The sequence below is a fragment of the Sphaerodactylus townsendi genome, linkage group LG04, assembly GCF_021028975.2.
Source record: "Sphaerodactylus townsendi isolate TG3544 linkage group LG04, MPM_Stown_v2.3, whole genome shotgun sequence".
Lineage (NCBI taxonomy): Eukaryota > Metazoa > Chordata > Lepidosauria > Squamata > Sphaerodactylidae > Sphaerodactylus > Sphaerodactylus townsendi.
This window is the reverse complement of record NC_059428.1, coordinates 40,195,318-40,216,186: the sequence shown is the minus strand read 5'-3', so window position 1 is coordinate 40,216,186 and position 20,869 is coordinate 40,195,318. Positions and strand designations below refer to the sequence as shown.

At 40.4% G+C, this 20,869-nt stretch overlaps 1 protein-coding gene across 1 annotated transcript in view; it reads right to left on the bottom strand.

Moving 5' to 3' along the window:
- Nucleotides 1–20,869, bottom strand: part of NME7 (NME/NM23 family member 7) — a 68,487-nt gene that overhangs the window by 31,324 nt on the left and 16,294 nt on the right. The window contains exons 2-5 of the mRNA XM_048494047.1: nucleotides 15,041–15,148; nucleotides 9,700–9,866; nucleotides 7,176–7,286; nucleotides 720–770 (exon numbers count right to left, since the gene is read on the bottom strand). Of these exons, the coding sequence (XP_048350004.1) occupies nucleotides 720–770; nucleotides 7,176–7,286; nucleotides 9,700–9,866; nucleotides 15,041–15,148 (437 nt within the window). The remainder of the gene's footprint in view (nucleotides 1–719; nucleotides 771–7,175; nucleotides 7,287–9,699; nucleotides 9,867–15,040; nucleotides 15,149–20,869) is intronic.

The window sequence follows — 20,869 nt, the reverse complement described above, 5'->3', positions numbered from 1 at the left end:
GGCTCAGTCACCGGGCGCAGGGACAATGGTCTTGCCCCCAGGTGAGGATTAGGCTCAGACGCGTATGCTCCTCTCCGCACGTAGCCAGATGAGATCATACATCACATGATGATCTCCCGACCTCCCGCTCTCCCGGAACTCCCCCCAGTCCTCCCTTCTACACGCCCCCGATAGAGTAACAATAAAAGGTGCCAGGAACCGGCAGACGGGAGACTCGCTAGGAACACGGACCTCCGGTCTCCCGCTGCTGGCGATCTCCACCAGATGTTATCTCCGCGTCTCGTCTCGTTCTTACGCTGACCGCGTGGGTCGACTACAGTTCATGTACAAAGTGATATAGAAGACCTCTTCCTGAGACTCTGGAAAACCGCTGTCACCATCAAAGCAGATAACAGTGGCCTTGGTAGACAAATAGTCTTAGTAAAAAGTATATTTTTGTGCATGTGTAAGTATCTACAGCCAAGTACAAGGCACTGATGCTTTTAAAGAACAAGGTATTGCCACCAACATCATCATCAACAACAAATTTAGGCCAGTTTGTAACAACTACTGCTTGTCCTCAGGAGTATGGAAGAACAAATGAGATAAACCCTACCTGTATCATGGCATGCTTAGAATCTCTTGTCGTAAGCATCTCATGATCAACTAGCGATATATCCAACTCAATCAAACACACTTTCATTACTTCAACCACCTTATACACAGCAACAGATACCTACTTGTAAAGAGGCTTAGACAGGTGGTCTGTGTAGAAATCCACGGCTTCTTTCCTAGAAAAGATTATTTTTAAAAAAACCTCTTGGTTACTGTTCTCATGAAAAAGCATTTTATCATTAACAACAAAAAGTCATAAGTGGAATTCTGCTCATACAGTAGGGTTTTCTTGCTTCCCTGCTTCAACCGTTTGCATACATACTTCAAAGTCGCTCCTGAGTATTCCCCAGAATGGCCTGCAATACAGAGGCTGCAGCGGAACGGGGTTGGGAAAAGAATCAGTTGCAACAAGAAGTGTCTTGTGCCTGAGCAAAAGTACCTTTGCTTCTGCAAGGGATCCAAGCCACTGATTAATTAAGTAAGCAAAGGGTCAGACTAGATGAGACCCTCAGAGAATTGTGAATGGCTCTTGTGAATATTTTAGAAAGTAGCAGCCTCCAGTGGCCTGATTCAGGTCAGGTGAGGAGCATGCTACAACAGGGGGTGGTAAACCTTCCCCTCCTCCACATATTCTTTGTCTGAAATGATCCACTAGAACTGCTTTTTGACCCACCAGAGGTGGGGATGCAGAGGTAGAGCCATTGTATGATTTATCCAAACTTGCCTTCAATTGCATCAGTTCATAAGTTCTCCACATTGCCTCTTAGCAGTGATGCATTTACCCGGGGACGAGGGGTACCCTCTCTCCCCGGGTGCCACTTACCTGGTCACGTGGGGGGCACAAAATCGTCCCCCCGTGACCAGGAAGAAGACCGCAAGGCAACAGGAAGTCCTGCTGCCTTGTTGTCTTCCGGTGCCCTCAACCCCACCCATGTCGTCATCGACATGGGCAGAGTCAAGGGCGCCCCCCTGCTGCGTTCCCTTCTGGGGAGGAAGAAAAGACTGCCATCTATCGGCCTCCAGCACTTGCTTTTATAGCACTGAGGTCGGGCCGGGGCTTAGGGGGACATGGCCACACCCCCAGGGTGATGTGGGGGCATGGTCCCGCCTTCCCAAGGTCCCACCCCCCGGGGTAATGTGGGGCATGGCCAAGCCCCCTAAGCCCCACCCCCAACAAACATCTGTCTCTTCTGCCTCCCCGGAGGCGAGGGCAGAAGGGTCTGAGGGCTCCCTGGGAGCCAGGAGCAAAGGGGGGTAGCGGTAGGGGGGCAGGCACCCAAAGACAATTTGTCTCCAGGCACCATTTCCCCTCAGTACGCCTCTGCCACTTAGCAACATCTGATTACTTCCTCCACTTCTAATTTATGTTCTCTGGGATTCAAATGTGTGACTCTACTTCATTCTAATGAGTTTACCCTATTGGGAAGAGTACATTCAGCTTTTCATAAGCATAAGCATATAAGCATAAGCATTTTATTGTCATTGTGCACGCACAACGAAATTTACAGCAGCATTCCTCGATGCACACAATTTCAGACTCATACATCATCCTCACTTTCCCCTTCTTCCACCCATCCCTACACAGCCCCAAATACATCAATATGAAGCAGAGGAGTTTAGCATAGCCACAGCTCTAGAGTAGAAGCTGTCTCTAAGCCTCTTTGTCCTAGTTCTGAGGGCCCTGTATCGTCATGCACACATGTCCTCCTTTAATGATGGTGCCTTCATCAATTAACTCATGGTTTAATTTACACATTCCAGAATAAATCTGTGCTGCAAATCTGCTAAAAGCCACATAAATACATTATAGCAGGGAAAATTCCACGATCTTTGTAGTTTGGAGCAAAGAAGAAATTGAGTCTTTTTTATACAGTATAAATGTATTTTCTTTTTCAAATAGTAACTTTCAGGTAAAATGTAAAAGATTCCAAATTGTGCATATGTTTGCAATCTCTCTCACACTGCTGCACACCCTCACACCCCAATTTGTTACTTCTTATAATTATTTGTTTAAGATAACACACTATCAAGCTTACAGGACTTCTGAGCCACATTATTCAGAAGGTTTTGATGTTGTTTTGTTTTCGTTTGCCATTATGAGAAGTCGCTGTGTATTCCCCGTTATTAAATTTGCTTTTGGTTGTTGGCTGATGCCAATTTGACTAATGTATTATTAGCAGCAAGTCAGTTTCTTCAAATCTGAGCCCAGTTAAGGCCACGGTGCCTTGATTCCTGATTGATAGAACTGGCCCCCGCAGCGTGTATGTGAAGTTTGGATTTTTTGCCCCTATCTGTATCACTTTACATTTTGCTACACTGAACTGCATTTGCCCTTTCTTAGCCCACTCACCTAATTTATAAAGGTCTGCTTGGAGCTCTTCGCAATCCTTTGCGATTCTTACCACCCTCCATAATTTGGTAGCATCTGCAAACTTGGCCACCACACTACCCACCCTTACTTCCAGGTCATTTATGAATAGGGTAAAGAGCACTGGTTCCAAAATGGATCCTTGGGGAACACCACTCCCTACATCTCTCCATTGTGAGAACTTCCCATTTACACCCACCCTTTTCACCCACCCTTTCACCAAGTGACCCCAATGGTGTGTGCCTGGGACGGGGCGCCCCATCCCACCCCACTATTGCTACACCACTGGCCAGATGCACACATTTCAAAGCATTTATGCCCCCCTCCCCATCGGCCATGTGTTAGAGCGAAGTTTCTTGCTTAGATATTAATTCCCAGGTGCACTTGGATACAATCCAGATCACAGGAGAACATGGTGAGAGCGGGATTCAGCCTTGTCCCTCGTGTAATTTTTGAGTCCCCTTTCTCTGCCATTCCAAAGCAAATTGGGCCTGTGTGAGCCTTGGCATTCCAAGCATGGATCTCCCAGAGAATGTCTAACAAGATTTCTGGAAGCAATGAGGGGAACATAATGGCCCTCATGTAAACTGCTCCTAAGTACCTTGGAGCAAGGGAGGAATAAAAATGGAAATATAGAAATAAGATTGCTCCTCTTCATGAATGATTTTGATCATTTTAAACTTTAGTATATATTTTATTATATTTTTCTCCTATTCCTTCTTGTTTTCTACAGTAGTTTATCTACATTTTTACCAGTTTGCTTTGTCTTTGTCTTTCTTTCCAGTTCTTTCATGATACATCAGCTATCTGTTCTTCTCTTCCTAATTCTAGCCCCCTTTGAAGATAAATCTTTATTTTGTTGGCCTGCTTTTATTCCTCCCTTTTCCCCTTTTCTGGTATTTTTTAAATATATTTTTGTATCCATTTATACCTTGTCCTCCCCAGCAGGGCTCAGGGCAGCAAACAATAAAACAGGCATAAAAACAATTCAGATATATAAAACCAGTAAAAGAAAGCTCAGATGGCGACTCCCCTTCCTCCCCACCATGCCCACGGAAGGCCAATGGGAGTAACAATCAAGTCAGACCAGCTGGCCAGATGGAAACGCTTGGTGGAAAAGCTCCAACTTACAGGCCCTGCAGAAACAGTTTAGGTCCTGCAGGTCCCTGATCTCACAAGGGAGCTTGTTCCACCAGGTAGGGGCCAGGGCCATAAAAGCCCTGGCCCTCATGGTGGCCAGCTGGATATCTGTGGGCTAGGGACCTCCAATAGATTTCCCTCTGACGAGTGGAGGGACCTCGCAGGGCAATATGGGGAGACGAAGTTTCTCAGGTATTTTCCTTGGATATATCTTTCTGCTTGTTTGTCACCAAAAACTATAACTAACCTCTTTTTTCCTGATCAGATTGCTCCAGAACTTTAACTTTTGGTTATTTACTTGTTTAACCCTTCTTTAGCTACTAGAGGTTTTTCATCTCGCTTTAAATCTGCTTTTGTTTCTTCAAATAAAAAAGTTCTTTTCTTGGTTCTTCGACTTTAACGAATCAGCTGTTTGTTTCTAAATTACCTGAACATGGCAATTGGGTTTTATCGAACCTTTTATTCTTGTTCTAGTCTCTGGCCTTGTATTTCACTTATGGCTATAAGTATGAAATGACTTCCACATCATGACAATTCTCCAGAATTGCTCTCTCTATCATTGTGAATGCAGGGGAAATGCACGTTAGCGCAGTTCCATATATGGGAGACTTCTGAGCACTTTCTTCTTTTTCACAACTTTTCTTTTCCATATGTGCTCCATAGCAATGCTGTTTTAACTCTCAGGGGCTTTGTTATCACAGCTGCTGCAGTGACTCATCACCCCTTTTTGGGGGGTTTTGTTTTTTTACATTTGCACTGTATGGTTCTATTAAAAACTGAAATAAGTAAGTGGTAGTAAATTGTTAAAATACATTGTACTATAGCAAATATATATATATATATATATATATATATATATAAAAAACCTTAATTTCAAAGTTCTCTGTGAGCTTAACAGGAAAAAAATTGTTGGAAAACAGCACCCGTGAAGGGTTGATAGAAAAGTAATGCTGATGTAAGCAAGACCTTTTGAGGGCAGAAAAAAACGCTATCTACTCATTCCAGATGGCACGCTAACATACTTAGATCACGTTCTTTCCAAAATGATCAGAGCAGAGGGGTTTTTGCAAAACAACATATTGAAGGCAGGAAAATCCGGGAAACAGGATGATTACAGCATGATGTCAGGTGGGATCTCCAAGAAAAAAATCCCACTTGGATGCCAAGGTGGAGAAAAAAAATCCATGAGGAGGAAGCTTAATTTTCTTTTTCTGCTGGTACTCTGTTCTTCCCTTTGATTCAGATCTCAGTATTACCAATTAGTCTCTTCTATGTTTGGTCACAGTTTTCATTGTCCCATTTTTTCTTAGCTATCTTATTACTGTTTCAAATGTACTTTTTGTTTTTGCCTTAATGATCTTTCTTTCTTTTCCTCAACAAATAGGGTTCTGTATTAGATAGTTCCCATTTGGTTCAATGTCTTTCTTCCTTCAGGTTCACTAATTAGTCTTTTGGAAGGAATTAGTAGCAATTAAAGGCCAGACTAACAAGGCTTTTTTAAATGCATCAGGTCCAGAGAATTTGCTTTGCCCTCAGCCATTTAAGCAGCTGTGGGGACTGCCCATTTAAAACCTCGAGGAAGCCTGATTTGGCTTGAGACTGCAGCCTGGAAGGGGGGGGGGGCTCCTGCTTCCACACCACTCCTTTTTCCCAAGCCAAAGTGCCCAAGGCGGAAATTATTTCTCCCTTTTGCAGCTGCACCTGCTGCGATGGGCCCCAGGGAAAGCAAGTCAAGTCTAGGCAACCCAAACTCTACAGGCTAAAAAATGTCTTATATCATTTGACTCTTAAGTTCCATTTAACACAGTGGGACAATTCCAAGCATAGGAGCTGACTGTCAAGTAAAATTACTAACTTTTGCTAAAATTAATTCCTATTGATCTTATTCACATTTTGGAAATTTTGTCTTGCTAAGATTACGGTGATGTTCTTTTAGTTAGTTCTCCTTACTGTAGTCCTAACAGCCCTTAAAGAAGCAAAGGACTAACTGTAAAGTAGAATATCCTCAGTTTAAATTTTGTCACTGGTTGTCCTCAAATACACACATATATAGCACCATCTGCAATATGGGATTAATCACACTGATCTATCTTCAAAGCTGTAAGATATGTGGAATACTAACTAACTAGCTAGTTGGGTTTTATTATTATTATTTTATTACAGAGTCCACTATGTGCCACACAAGTAAAAGAAGCAGTATTTACAATTAACTCTGCACTGAGGTTTACCATGAAGAATTCCTTTTTTTCTAAAAAGTAAATCATGTAGAAAAGAAGAATCTTGAACAAATTTAGAGATGGTTGACAAGAGGCGTAGCTCCAAAAGGGGCGGGGGGTTGCATGATGCACCGGGCACACACCCCTGTGGGGGCATGGTGGGGGTGTTCCAGGGGTGGGGCAGGGCGTTCCAGGGTGGGGCGGGGGCATGGCAGGGGTAGAGGATGCACCAGTGCACCAGGCGCTTTCCCCCCTCGCTCCATCCCTGGACAGCACTCATACTGCGATCCCAAGCAGATGCTACATGCCATCCATTTTGGCAAGGCTGTTTTCTCTACTGGGAGAGGAACTTGATAAGTGCTATTAAAACTGGATCCTGGACTCCTGAATTTCCAAACAGGCAGCTGGGATGTTGGGTAGCCGCTAGCATGCACACAGGACTATACATCAGCACAGGATCACAAATCTGTGGATCATGATATAAAAGGCCAGGGATCAAACTACACACTGTCTTCAACACATAGATCTTCCCTGCATCTCCTGGAAATATTTACTTGAGGCTGATGCCTGACATTGCATGAATCATCATGTCCAGGTTTTCCTTGCTTTCCTCCCATGCACTGGCTACTATGGAGAGGAAGCAGAGAATGCTGTGTGCAACTGCTTCAGATATCTGCTTCAACTAAATATTACAAGGAAATGTGGAGAGGACATGTGGGCTGCCAGCACCTACACATTTTAAGGTACGCAGTTTCACCTTAAGATAAAGGTTTTTAAAATGTGTAAACGAAAGAAGGGAATGAAAAGTTTAATAATGCATATTTAAATAATGTTAAAGGTGATACCAAAAGCCTTACCTTGATAATATCATCATCTTTGCTTTAGTTATTGTAAAACCAGCATTCAAAATCATATCAATTATTTCCCCAAGCTTCAGGGCTGCATCAGGTTTTAATAAAGCCAAAGTTCTAAAAAAAAAAATTAAAAAAGCATCAAGACTTTGACGTACCCCATAGATGATTATTATAATAAGAATGTGAGGAAAAATAATGATTTTATAACATGTGGTGATATGACAGATACTCAAGGAGTAATTTACCTCTTGGCAAAAAATAAAGGATAAAGGTAAAAAATATAATGGCTTTTATATTTTCAACTAGTTTCAATACTAAGAAAGGAAGTTAATACAACAAGAGGTATAACAAGAGGACTGACAGAATTCAAAATCACACAACAAAAAAACCATTTATTAGGACAGATTTATAGACTATCACTATGACTTCCATTTGATTCAGAAACAAAATAAGTAAAAACATGTATGGTCAGATGCATGAAAAACTTGGACGAAGAAATATCTTTTCTGAGGAAAAATATTTTTTCAATAATAGGAAACCTTATGGACAAAAGATATAAAATTACAGCCAGTCAAACTTAGGAAAAAATAGGTACAAGATGTTTTATCAGTGGTTCATCACTCCAAAGAATATCAAGAAGATGGACATGAATTACAAAGGGAAACACTGTAAATGTGAAGAAGTAGATGGTTCTTTTTACCATATGTGGTGCGTTTGTGGAAAAATTTACAAATTCATACAGTAATCCAGAACATTTAAAAAATCAAAAACCATTATTATGGACACCAAGACTATGTTACTAGGCATATTACCAAAAATATTCCAAAAATCTCAGAACTGTTTCAGTACTTGCAACAAAATGAAAAGCAGAGGAACACCCAAGCTCAGAGAACTTGGAAAATAAACCAGTGGAATATGCAGTTATATCAAAATTAACAAACTTGGTTACAAAGTGACCAAACAAAGAATTTCAAGATAAATGGAAAACCTATTCATAATAATGATGATGATGATGATGATGATGATGATGATGATGATGATGATGATGATGATGATGATGATGATGATGATGATGATGATGATAAATTGTGAAGGATATCGCTGAAACGATGCATATAAACTAACAATAACCTTCACAGTATATTATAATGAAAAGGGAAGTAGGCAAACATACCATCATATTACGAAAGTGTATTTCACCTATTTTAGATCATTAGAATTCTTATTGTAACACTGTTCAACATCGTTGCCAGGTTTGTCAGATATTGGACATGTTGATGATAAGAATCATTTTATGGTTATCATGATTTAATTTTTATTATCAATAATAGCCATTATTAGAAATTGCTTATCGATTTTTAGATATATGTACAATCTTTTCTTCTTTCTCTTTTAATGTGTAGAATTAATTGCACCTATTTTTGTGTTTTCTTTTTTCTGTTTATCCGCAGCTATAAAAATAAGATAAAAAAATAGACAGAAATACTAGGGCATTTAAATCTCTACTTCTTACCTACACTAGACAATATTGGCATGCAGGTCATAGTATCTGAGAAATATTTACCACTGTCATTTATATCATCCATAGGAGCAACTTTAGATCAAAAATTTACCACCATTTTGAGTCGTATGCCTGAGTCTGAGTCAGGAATTTGTTTCCAGTTGTTATATCCCAACAGTTACTACAGCAGCTCTAGACAGGGTACAAGAAATGCAAAGGCTAATTTACATTTTGGAGCTGCCACCATAAGACCACTGTCAATTGCTCCATGGCATCAATTACTACACTGTAAGGAATTTGGGAATTCATGATGTTACCTCCAAATTCCAAAGAAAAAGTACCGCACTGTCATAGAGACATTTTCCAAGTTGCAGGACCTGTGCAGGTCCCTAGTTAGGGAAATATACAGAAGCCATAATGAAGAAGCCACCTTTTCTTTCCAACTGAAAACAGGCTTTCAGATCAATTAGACTCAAATTCAGTGGTGGGATCCAAAAATTTTAATAACAGGTTCCAATGGTGGTGGGATTCAAACAGTGGTGTAGTGCCAATGGGACTATTGGGCAGGGAGGTTGCTTTAGTAACTCCTTGGCACTCAGAAAAAATTAGTAACCATTTCTAGAGAAGTGGTGAGAACTGGTTGGATCCCACCTCTGCTCAAATTCCATAATGTACTGCAGCCTTCAAAAGAGCATGGGCAATTCTGTGAAGGTTGGTTGAATGCAGCAAGAGAAGGTTGGTTGAATGCAGCCAAATCACCACATGAATGTCTTGATTTGGTACCTTACAAAAAATGACTCTTTCCTCCCACCTAAGCCCTATTTCTCTTTCATGTGGGCCTTAGATGATCAAATCAAACACTTCTTCCCAGCCCTTTTAATTTGCTATGCAAACTGATATATTGCCACTTTCTTTATACAAGAACTTTTCTCTCACTGAACCCTCTGGCCATGAAGCAATATTACTGGTCAAAATAGCACATAAAGATGAAAACAGTGCAGAAGTTCAAAGACTATGGTCTCTCACCTTTCTTTGCGACTGCCCAACATGCGGGAGGTATACTGATCCCCATAATCAACCAAATTGAGATGGCGAGAAAAGATCGTGATTTTGTTGCCAACAAATAGATCTTTAAAATGGAGATCTTCATATTTTATACGGTTCAGGAATCTACAGCGATTCTTCATGTCATACTGCAGGGTAAAGATGCTCAGTTATCTACAAGCAAATCTAAAAGTTCTGGCTTTTCTCAACAGAAAACCGTACAATTACAACGAAGTCTTATCAAAATTAAATCTCACAACTACTTTTTCAGAGATATTTTTCAGAACTGATTAATGTTCTTCCCATCTGTACATACTGAAGGACAAATGAGGGAAAGTTGAAAAATCAGGCAAAAGATGGAAGGAAACCAACACAAGTATTTTGCCACTTTCTATTCTAGCAGAACTTGTGGATATTTTCAGTTTTTTTCTCCGTAACCATTGATAAGAATATTTTTTCAAAAAAAACCTGATTATAAGTCCAATATTCTGCTTTAGCTGCTCGATTCTGCACAACATGCCAGATTTTATACTGTACGTTTCCAGAGATCTTGTATATAAGGAATCTGTACCAAATGACTGTAGCAGAAACTTGCGTTAACTTTGTGAGTTCAACTAAATGATCAGCCTTACTCAACCTGTAAATGAACAGGCAAAAACTGTTCTATTTAACATCTTCAATTATATCCTAAAAGAATTTTCAGTTCTTATTAATGAGCATATTCATTAGAACATGTGAACAGAACTGTGGAGAGCATTATCCCTAAACTAGGTAATTCTTACAGACAAAACAGAAAGAGCAAACATGTGACAAATAAGCATTGCTTATTGAGATTTTTTTTTATTTACTAGGTTCACTAGACAAGTACTGATCCCATCTTACAAAAGGTTCCTGCTAAACAAGTAGTTCAACAGTAATCAAGTATATGGTTCAAAGTGGGTAACTTCCAGGCTGAAACCATACTTTCTACTTTTGAATTGCCAATATGCAGTATTTACATTTATTTCACTTATTTGACCTCAAAATGTATTATTTAAAAATTAGCATATATAATTGCACTATCTGATACATTTATGGAACATAAAAGTGTGATTTTTTTTGTTTCTATAAGGAAAACTGCAAGTATACCCAAAAAGAGTTGTAAACTGTTATACCCTATGCTACCGTAGTATGTGAACCTTTAATTTTGGCCATCTAACATAGGAAAAATTAAAAGTTGAAGGTAGAAAACAAGTTCTGTAGGGGGAAAAAGCCAAAGTATTTTTTGAATATGCCACCCCATATGCCATCACACAACATAACCTTCAGAGGAAACTCACCGAGTCAGAATGCTGGATTACTGGCATGCTTGGATACTGAGCCCATAATGTGTTTAGTGGGAATTTTTCCCCTTGTTCTCTAGAGAGCTTCTAGCTTCTAGAGGGCTTTTATGCCAAGTTGAATTGAAAAAAACGGTTCACAAATTTACTTGGATAAATGATTACGGACTGTGTGCTATATTGGTGTGTAAAACAGGATTCTATTATATAATTTTTGCACCTCTTAATGCATCACATTAATATTTATGCTATGCTTCAGTTCTTTCAAATTGGTTCCAGACTTCTATAATCCTAACGCATTGGTTACTAAATGTCCATTTGCCTCTGTATATATAAGCTTAAACAATAGTGCACTCTGGCTAAATTTCAATCACTATTCTACATGCTTCAAATGACAATAGTCAGCTGAAGTTGTGGGGAGAGCAAAGAAAGGAACTAAAAGTTCTCTCATAGGTACTGAGAAAGAAACCATTAATTTCTCAGGCTACTTGGCATCACAAAGGCCAGGCTTTCTACTGCAGTCAAATAATAATTATGCTTTCCTGTGTAGCTTTACATGGCAATCTTCAAGGCATCAACTTACAATTATTTCCCAGTTTGCACTAATAATATTTAATGATTCTGATATTTACTGCAAACTCTCCAGTGTCTTCTAATTCTTCAGAGTGACAAATGGAAATATCTAAAATACATATATGAATCGCCCTGTCCTCCTGTAATTAAAATGCTTTGTATACTTCAAGTTATTTATAAATCTGATTAAAACAAAGAGACAGGTGCACAAAGGAGTGGGTAAACAACAGTGACATTGACATTCTATTTTGTAAATACAGTTTGCAGACTTGTTCTTCTCCCTCTTGCACTGACTTCATAATCAAGTTTAAGTGAAATATTGGTTTTGTTTCCAGAGAACCTCTTAGCTATACGCCTAGAAGCACTGGAAAGTCTCCTTCACCAGGTAGTTACCCATGTTGTATCAGAAGCTTTCCCCAAAATTTCTCTGAGTTTCAGAACCAGACCATCAGGAGTATGGTTCAAGGGGCACCTGGAGCTCCCTATACAGCCCTTTGAATCCCAGACACTGACTTGGTTCCTAAACACTGTGAATGATGTTTCACTTACAGAATTGTGGAGTCCAACTTTCCCCTTCTGATGCATAAAATAAGATTCTGTTGAGGGATATGTATCTTTTGGAGGAGGGAAACAACAGGGCCAAATTGCACCATACTGTACATTCACTGGTATAGAAAATGCACACACCCATATGCCATCACACAACAGCACCTTCAGATGCAAGTCAATAAATCATGAAGCATCATAGTTTGTATCCTAAGCAGCAAGTCAGGATGGTGTAATGCTGTAAAGCCTGTTTTTAATCAAAATATAATAAACTGAGTGATTGAATATATAACAGTGAGCTGTCTTCATATATTTAATATCAGGCATGGCAACTGCTACATGCAAAGTCAGTCTCGTATTATCCAGAATTAGCATTCTCTCTCATAGATGGTTTTTGATCATTTTTCAGCTGCTGTTCTCTCTTAGCATTTGAGGTTGAATAGCAGTAAAACTGGCAGCTTCACTGACAGAAAAGGGAAGAAAAGTACAACATCTTGGCACCCATTCCCACTCTAACCCAAAAGCAAATGAATCCATGCTAGGGCCATCAAATAATTTCCTCAGGTATAACTGACCAGCTCCTTTCTCCCTCATCCTTCCTCTGCGACATAAACCAGCTTCAAGAGCATCAAAGTGGCTGGGAAGGTTATGGTATCCCCTCTTGCACCCCTATCCTGACTTGGATGGCAGCAGGAATGGCACCACTCCTTTCCTCCACAGAGCTTTCCCAAGGCGAAGATCTCCTATAGTAGGGAACAGAGATACGCCATGAAAATAATGGCATGTCTCCACCGGTGCAAAGGGAACTCTGGAGACTGACTAAAGTCAGTCCCACCCCCAGCAACACCAGCACAGTGTTTTGCATTGGCAGACCTGGACAATGAAGCCGGCTTCCAGGTCATCACCTAGCCACCTGGGTAAGTTGCTCCTACATTGGTGCATTTTCCCCTTGGGCTGGCGGAAAGGGTATTTTCGCCAGCACGAAGGTGTGCTGCATCCGGAGAGGAATCCCCCCCCCCACCCATTGGATTGCCCATCTTTGCTCTCAGGAACATTTGTGTACATAATAATAAAGAACTAATTCCAAGGCCAAGTGCTTTATTCTATCAATATTTAATCCAACATTAAGAGCTAAATTTTCAAAACTACCCTCAGCAGAGATGCTCAGCATCCAGAGTTTATGAACATTCATAAACATTTTTGCTTTAGGGCACTTAAATTCAAGATTATTCTGGCTGCTTGTTTGCTGGGCAATCAAGGCTTTGGAACAGACACACAGAGAGAGCTCCTGTGCTTAGCGTGCCCATCAGTCTCCTCGTTTTTAAACCTGGAGTCCCACCTTGATAAGATCATATCTATACAGTGTCCTTGAATTACTTGATTACTAGGAAAATGACATCTGAGAAGGAGATGGGTGTTTAGTTCTCCAGTAAAAGAACTTTTTATCTCCTGTGAGATAACTTCGGACCAAAATTTTCTCTTGTAAGAAGTGGGCTAGTTGCCTGTGTTTGCTGGTGGAGGATATTCCTGGGCTCTTTGCCCAAGACTACAATTTTACAAGAGGAACCACATAAAGTTTTTGCAACAGAATGCTGAATGTTGAAGGCCAGTATTACCGGTAATTAATGTTCTTTAATAATATGGAAACCAGCAGAATATCAGTTGGGTGTAGTGCAGAAGTAACTGAACTGAACCGAATATGAAGAAAAAAAGAAATAGCAAGAATAAGAAAAGACCTAGGAGACTCTTCGAGTCCGACTCACTGGTAGCTCCAAAATCCGTAAAAAGCAGGTGTATATAGATGATACGTTTTTAAGCAACCAGATGAGTGACTCCTCTCTGCACTCTAAAAACAGATTTGGGTCTCTGAAACAGGTGGAGGAACATTGTGCTCAAATTTCACCCCCCTCTTCTCCCTCCTTTTGCCTTTTTGAGAAAGATGAAACTGTTGGTGAATTGGACATGGAGGAGATTACTCTGTGTTCAGATACTAACTCACTTGAAAAAAAAACAAGGGACTCTCTAAAGTTGAACTGTTAAAATATGTGGGAGACCGATGTCAACTTACTGCAAGGATAAAGTTACACACACACCTATGTGTGTGTGTGTGTGATCTGTGAGGCCTGATGTTATCATTTGTTGTAACTACTGGTCTATATATAAATGAATTGAATTGAATCAATCGAAGTGTGGACATCGTGAATAATTAAATTTCTGCTTGGCAGCAAACATACAAAAAGATGTGGGTAGAGCCTAAAAGTCCACGCACCCCTTATGCGAAGCACAAGATTAAACACAGGGAACTAAAAAGACAAAAATGTAATAGTCTCCCAGCTTTGCAACTGGAGCTTTGTTCTTTTGAAATGAAGAAAGACCAATAAAATCAAGCAAGCCAACCGTAGAAACCAGATTCACCCAGGTCAGTTCCATCGCAACATTCTCAATCATCATTTGGCTAAGTGAACATCTGTTTCATTGGTGAAAGCTGGAAAAAGCAGTAGAAGCAGAGATATCCAAGTACTCGTTGCAGCTTTCAGGTCTAGTGCCAGAGATGAATCATTTATATTGTCAGTGGATGGATGGGGAAACAGCAGTTCAGTAAATAACACTTTGGCATCACTTTTTACTGTTCTTCTCCTATCCACTAGTACTTTAAGATATCACCAGAAAGTGCTAGAAAGGATCTAAAAAGTGTCCTTCTAACATGTATTTATGGAAAGAAGAAATAAAATCCTATTTTCCACATAACTGATATCATTGAAATAAAAGGAATGAAAAACAATTCTGGAATTTTCGATGTTCTGGAAAATCATGCCTATGTTACCAAGGGTAATTTGCTTTTATTCTGAGACAATTATGTAAACATATTCTGATCAAAATCTTACCATCTCAACAGATCCATCTTTTGGGTAGTACAAAAGCTCATAACGTCGAAAAAGTGAAGCATTTGGATCATACCACTCTGCAATGAAAACAAATCTTTCATCTTGACTCTGAAAAAAACAAACAAAATGAAATTAAGACTTCAATGATAATTTCAAAAAAGTGAATGTGGAAACCCATAGTTCATGCTACCTACTTAGGAATTACACATCAAATGACCAGCCCCTTATCCTAAATGTGGGGATAATGCTACTGACAGCCTTGTAGGGCTCTTGCACAGATTACAAGAGAATCTTAAGGCTTAAGAAGCAGTATAATAAAAGTATGATGATGATTATCATCATGTTCCACTGTAAGCTGTTTTAGATTTGCCAGATGACATTATCACTCCCAAGCCAGTATATCTGCCTGGCATATCTTCATTAACAGCCCTCAACATTCAAACTACTTTTTCCATCATGGCATTCAATGCAGGCAAAGATTATTATGAACATCAGAATAGGCAGATGATTTTTTATTGCTGATTTTTTACCAAGCTGGTCCTTGAACAATAAATATCACTGTGAAAGAAAGGCATGCTTGAGATGAAAAATGAACAGTTACGGAAGCATACTGACAGATGTGTGCAAACAGCTGCAGTTGATATTTTCTACTGAACAGTGACTCCTCCTGTCCCCTTTTCCTGCTTCACAAGTAGCTAACTTCTTCCAGGAGATGTGCCTACAGTAAGATTTCATATCACTTTCTGGTGGTGTTGCTCTTTTCAGGATGAAGCGCTCTAGAATGTGAGATTACTTGTATTTTCCCTAATCAAACCCCAAATAACAAATACCTCCATCCCTTGCAGTCTGATCCAGAATTGTCAAAAATTATGATCCAATGGTGAATACACTTAGAAGGGAATACATGAAGGACAGAGTCTAATAAAAGAAGAACTGCAAAACTGCATCTCAGTCCAACTAACTCAAGTGAAAAAATCTCTGCTCTTTTTTCTATCTAAACTGCAAAACCTCCCTGCTTATTTTGCACACCCCTGCAAAGCACATGCTCCAGATTCCACTCCTGCCTATCTCCGGGAGGTGTTACGTTTCCAAGGCCGGATTCCTGGCCGCATCATTCACAGATATTAAAGGAATATTTTGCTGGAGTAAGTAATGTCTGGTGTAGAAAACGAAGAGAAGAGTCTGCAAGGGGTAGCGATAAGAAAGGGCAGTTAGATGGGATAGTGAGGTCAGCCCCTTCTTTCATGATAGAGTCATTCCTTGTCTGTCTCCAGATTGCTATTTTTAGGGCAATATCACTCCACAGTGTGCCACGGACAGAAACAACTCTTACCATGCCATGCATCTGAAGATGCCAGCCATAGATACGGGTAAAACGTTAGGAGAAAAACAGCCAAGAAAACCCACAACAGTCAGAATATCCCATTTCTTCTAAGAAGTCTCACAACTCTCCATCTCTCTCTCTCAGCTAGTTATGCAGCTAGAAACCCGTCTCTACCTCTACTTTTCACTACCAAGTATGTTAATTCCTGAATACAGCTTTCTCTACACGTTGACCACAACTATGTTAATCAATCAGCCAGCACATTTAAGATTCTTTTGTTAAAATCTTCTCGGCTGCTCAATTAAGATGGCCTACCTCCCAGTAATACCAGAGAGGCTTTTGTTGATGAACTTCCCCAAGACACAGGTTTATTTGCACACCTTTATCTCCATCAGTTGAGTTTTCCATTCCTTAAATTTTGCAGTTGAGGGATTAATCACAAAATATGCCTTTTAAACTTTCAGCAGCCAAGAGCACAGAAGTCAAAGAAAATCAGTTCCAAGCCAGCCATTTCCAGTGGGGAGGAAGAATGCTATTGCAGCCTTATTGAGACACACTGGATGCAGTGCCTGCTAAAAAAAATCCCATGTATCCCCAACTGATATGGGGAACAAAAAAAAAACCAATCAGAAGTCGTTCCCCTCCCTCTCCCTCCCCCTCCCTTGTATGCCACCCCTTACTCCCTCCCCTCCTCTCCCTTGTGTGCCACCCCTCACCCTAATCCTCCCTCCCCTCCCTTGCATGCCACCCCTCCCTCCCCTTCCTTGCATGCTACCCCTCCCTCCCTCCCCTTTCTCCCTCCCGTTCCCTTGCATGCTACTGCTCCCCTCTCTCTCCTTCCCCTCCCTCTGCTAGAGTGGGTGGGCCATGTCCAGAGGTCAGGCCCCTCCCCCTCCCTTGCATGCCACCCCTCCCTCCCTGGGGCATGTGCTTTGCAGGGGTGTGCAAAATAAGCAGGGATGTTTTGCACTTTAAATAGAACTGCTGCAGTCTTAACAAAATATATTAGGAATAGGCAGTTATTTTCTCTTATCTTTTACATTGGCTAGTCAGATCATGCCAAGACATGGCAGTCTTTCCCAGCATTCTGTCTTCTGGGAAAGATATCCTTCATTTTTCAACTTGATATGGCACCACCTACTAGCCATTTTAGGAGCTGTTATTTTTAAAAGTATGATTTCCTCAATGCTATGACCTGTAGAAGTCATAGAAAGTTCCATCTGCTCCTTTGATTCTAGTTGAAAGATTTAATTTTGAAGCTTGGTCATGAGAAGTAGATCCTGAGAGCAAAGTACATTTTCAGTTTCTAATGTGCACCAAAATGGTTTCCATGACAAGGAATAACACACACTCTTCAGAAATCATCATTAACTTCAGGTTCTTGACATAACCTTTAATAGAAACCATACAAGGAATGCATCAGATAGAAATAATAAAGTAATTAACCGGTCACATTATTTGCCTTTGTACAGACATTAGGGCCTTCTTTTAAATGACTGCTATAATATTAATAGCACACAATTGGTGCAATCCTTTAGGGCTTCAATAAGGTGGAAAAACGAAACACTGCACGTTGCCTTGAGAGCCGTCCTAAGCAAGTCTTCTCAGAATCCTACTCAGGTCTGTTTACTGGGGTTTACTACTAGGGAAGAGTTGTTGATTCCTTAACAACTAGTCACTAAAGTCATAGCTTCATCCAAAAAGGAAACGAAGACAATCACATACACTAATTCCTTTAAACATGTCTAGTAAGTCTAGAAATGAAGTTGACTCAGGAAAGAAAATGTGCAGGTGGTAAAAAGAATCAGACAGCCTACCTAAAGGCTGGACTGATGGCATCCCTACTTCATAAACACTGATTTGTCTGTTCAGGAACCTCTGCCTGGCAGGTACAGGATCCTTATTAATTGCTCACTGAGAAAGGAGGAAGAATACATCTACGTATCTTTCCTTATCTCGCTGTATGTAAAAGGAAAATCTGATTATGACAAAGTATTCAAAATGCTGAAATCCTAAACTGACAAAAGTTTCTAAATCAAATGAATGGGCAACACAATGACAGTCGAAGTTCCATATAAGCATTAAGTGACACACAATGGGACCACTAGATCCTGCCAACATATACACTTCCAGGGTCACGGCTGTGATTACCTGTTAAAGTGATCCTGGCAATCATTGTGGATAACTCACTTAAAGCACCACCTTAGCATGAAGTAGCAATGAAAAAGGCAAATTCAATTTTTGGAACTTTTAAACAAAACAAAAGTAAACTAATAGTGTCATGATGGGTCCAGTTCTGGTTGCCCCACCCATGAAACAAAATACGAAGCTGGAAACAGTACAGAAAGGGGCTACTAAAAGGGTCAAGCGTACTCCTTGTTGAAGAAAGGCTGATGTATTGGGGGCTTCTTAAATGATTAAGGGGTAGCAGAAGAAACTTCTGTCACAATAGAAATTCAGAAATACTCAATGAAGTTGGCTGTAAGTAGGGTAAGGAAAGACAAATTTCTTCATGCATCACACAGAATTTACTACCAAAAAATGTGCGCTCTGCAAAAGGCCTGTGCATGCAAATACTCTCAAGAAGCCTTTTCCATCCCCGAGATCCAGTTATACTGACACAGAAGCTCTTATAACATCACAGAAAGAAATGGATGAAGATATGGAAGGTGTGACCATTCCCATGATTCCCTTTAATGGTTCTGCACATGCACTCATGCAAAAGAATTAAGATAAAAGTGGGAAAAGGAATCTCTCTTGAACTTAATGAATTTTTCCTTCCTATGTGTGCACTGCGAACATACAGGGAAGATTCAGACCCCAAACTGATTAACTTTGAGAGAGAAAACTGATTTTCATTAAATTTATAGAGAGCCCAAAAAGCATTCATGGATAATGTTATAGAGAACAATACAACAAAGAGAGGAAACAAATTGTGCATGTTAAAAAAATCTGTTAGTAATGCTAAGTACTTTTTGGAAACAAGGATTCATGTGCTACTCTCTAATCAGTGTTCAGAACAAAAAGAAAGCTGCACTACACCTCTCCAGCCACCCTGCATTCGCTAAGCTGAAAGGAAGGTTAATGAAACTGTGGAGGAAGCAAGGTACAGCAGCAGTATGCCCATGTTCTGTACTGACCTTCATTCTTGCCATGCTGCGTAATTGTAGACAAAACAGATCATCTACCCACAAGCCTCAAGAAACCACAAATTAAGATGACGGATTTGTACTTATCAGAAAGGGACAGAAGACAAACTATGCAAGTATGTATACTGTAGTAAGGTAGATAAGTGACCCTCTTCATTGCTACTTCAAAAGGGAAAAGCAGCTTTCAAGGCAAACTGATAGAACTTAAATAAGACTCTGATAAATGCTCAATCTGGCCTTCCCCATGTTTAGAAAACATGAACTGAGGATCAGGACGTGATCTCCAAGTATCAGACAGTAGGAACATTTTAGAAACAGACATTTTTGTCAATAATTCATTATGGGAGACAGCTCCAGGAAGCAGCTGTTTCATCCACCAATCTGGAAAAGGGGAGGAAATTATGAAGCTGTTGTCATTTCTTCTTCCATTCGTCATGTATTGCATTGAAGCCCAAATTGTCATACTGGTGACTTATCTATCATAAGTGAAACTCCATCCAGGCCATAACCCCACATACTAATTCGATAGGTTCTGAGCAACTTGGCTGCTACGCAGCCCAAATGAATCTGTGACTATATGGTAATGAAAGCCATCATACAATTCACCTAGTGACAAGCATGCATGGCCCTGTCACTTCAGACATGCCCACTGCCATGAATGCCTTTGTACATATGAACCCCAATGACTACGGAGATTTTCAGGAGAGAGTCTGTTTTGGCTAGTTGGAACCAGATGGGGAATAATGCAAGTAATGGCCTGCTATACTGGGACAAACGAATATGTGGACATATCCAGGAAGTTCTGCCTAATGAACCATTGCTGGGTTTTAAACATACGAGTGTGTATAAAGATGCCTTACATTATTGGTTCATCCAGTTCAATGCTGTCCACTCTAATAAACACACTCCAGCCACTCTAACCAGCTTCCTGAGATCCTTTCACCAGAGATGCCGAGGATGGACCCGACATGTAAAGCAGGTGCATTTCCACTTAAATCAGTGGGGGGACTATGGGAAGATGACCACCAGAGCGTAGGACTCAGGATGGGCCCTCGTCTCGATCCTGTACAGGAGTCAACACAATAAGCCAAGAAGTAAGATGTGCAACTGGACTAGCCACAAGAAACCCAAGCCAGGCCTAAAGTTACTTGGTGTTACTGGTACACTTGCATTACTATCTCAACATTGATGCAGCACCAACTTAGGGCTCAACCAGGGGAGACTAAGAAAGGCAATTGGTAAGTCTGAGGAGAAATACAGATTAGGAAGAGATTGGCACGAAAGAGGAAGACCACTTCCATAAACTCTGGGAATCAGACACCAAACTGTTCCAGACCCAAGGATGCCCAAAGATGC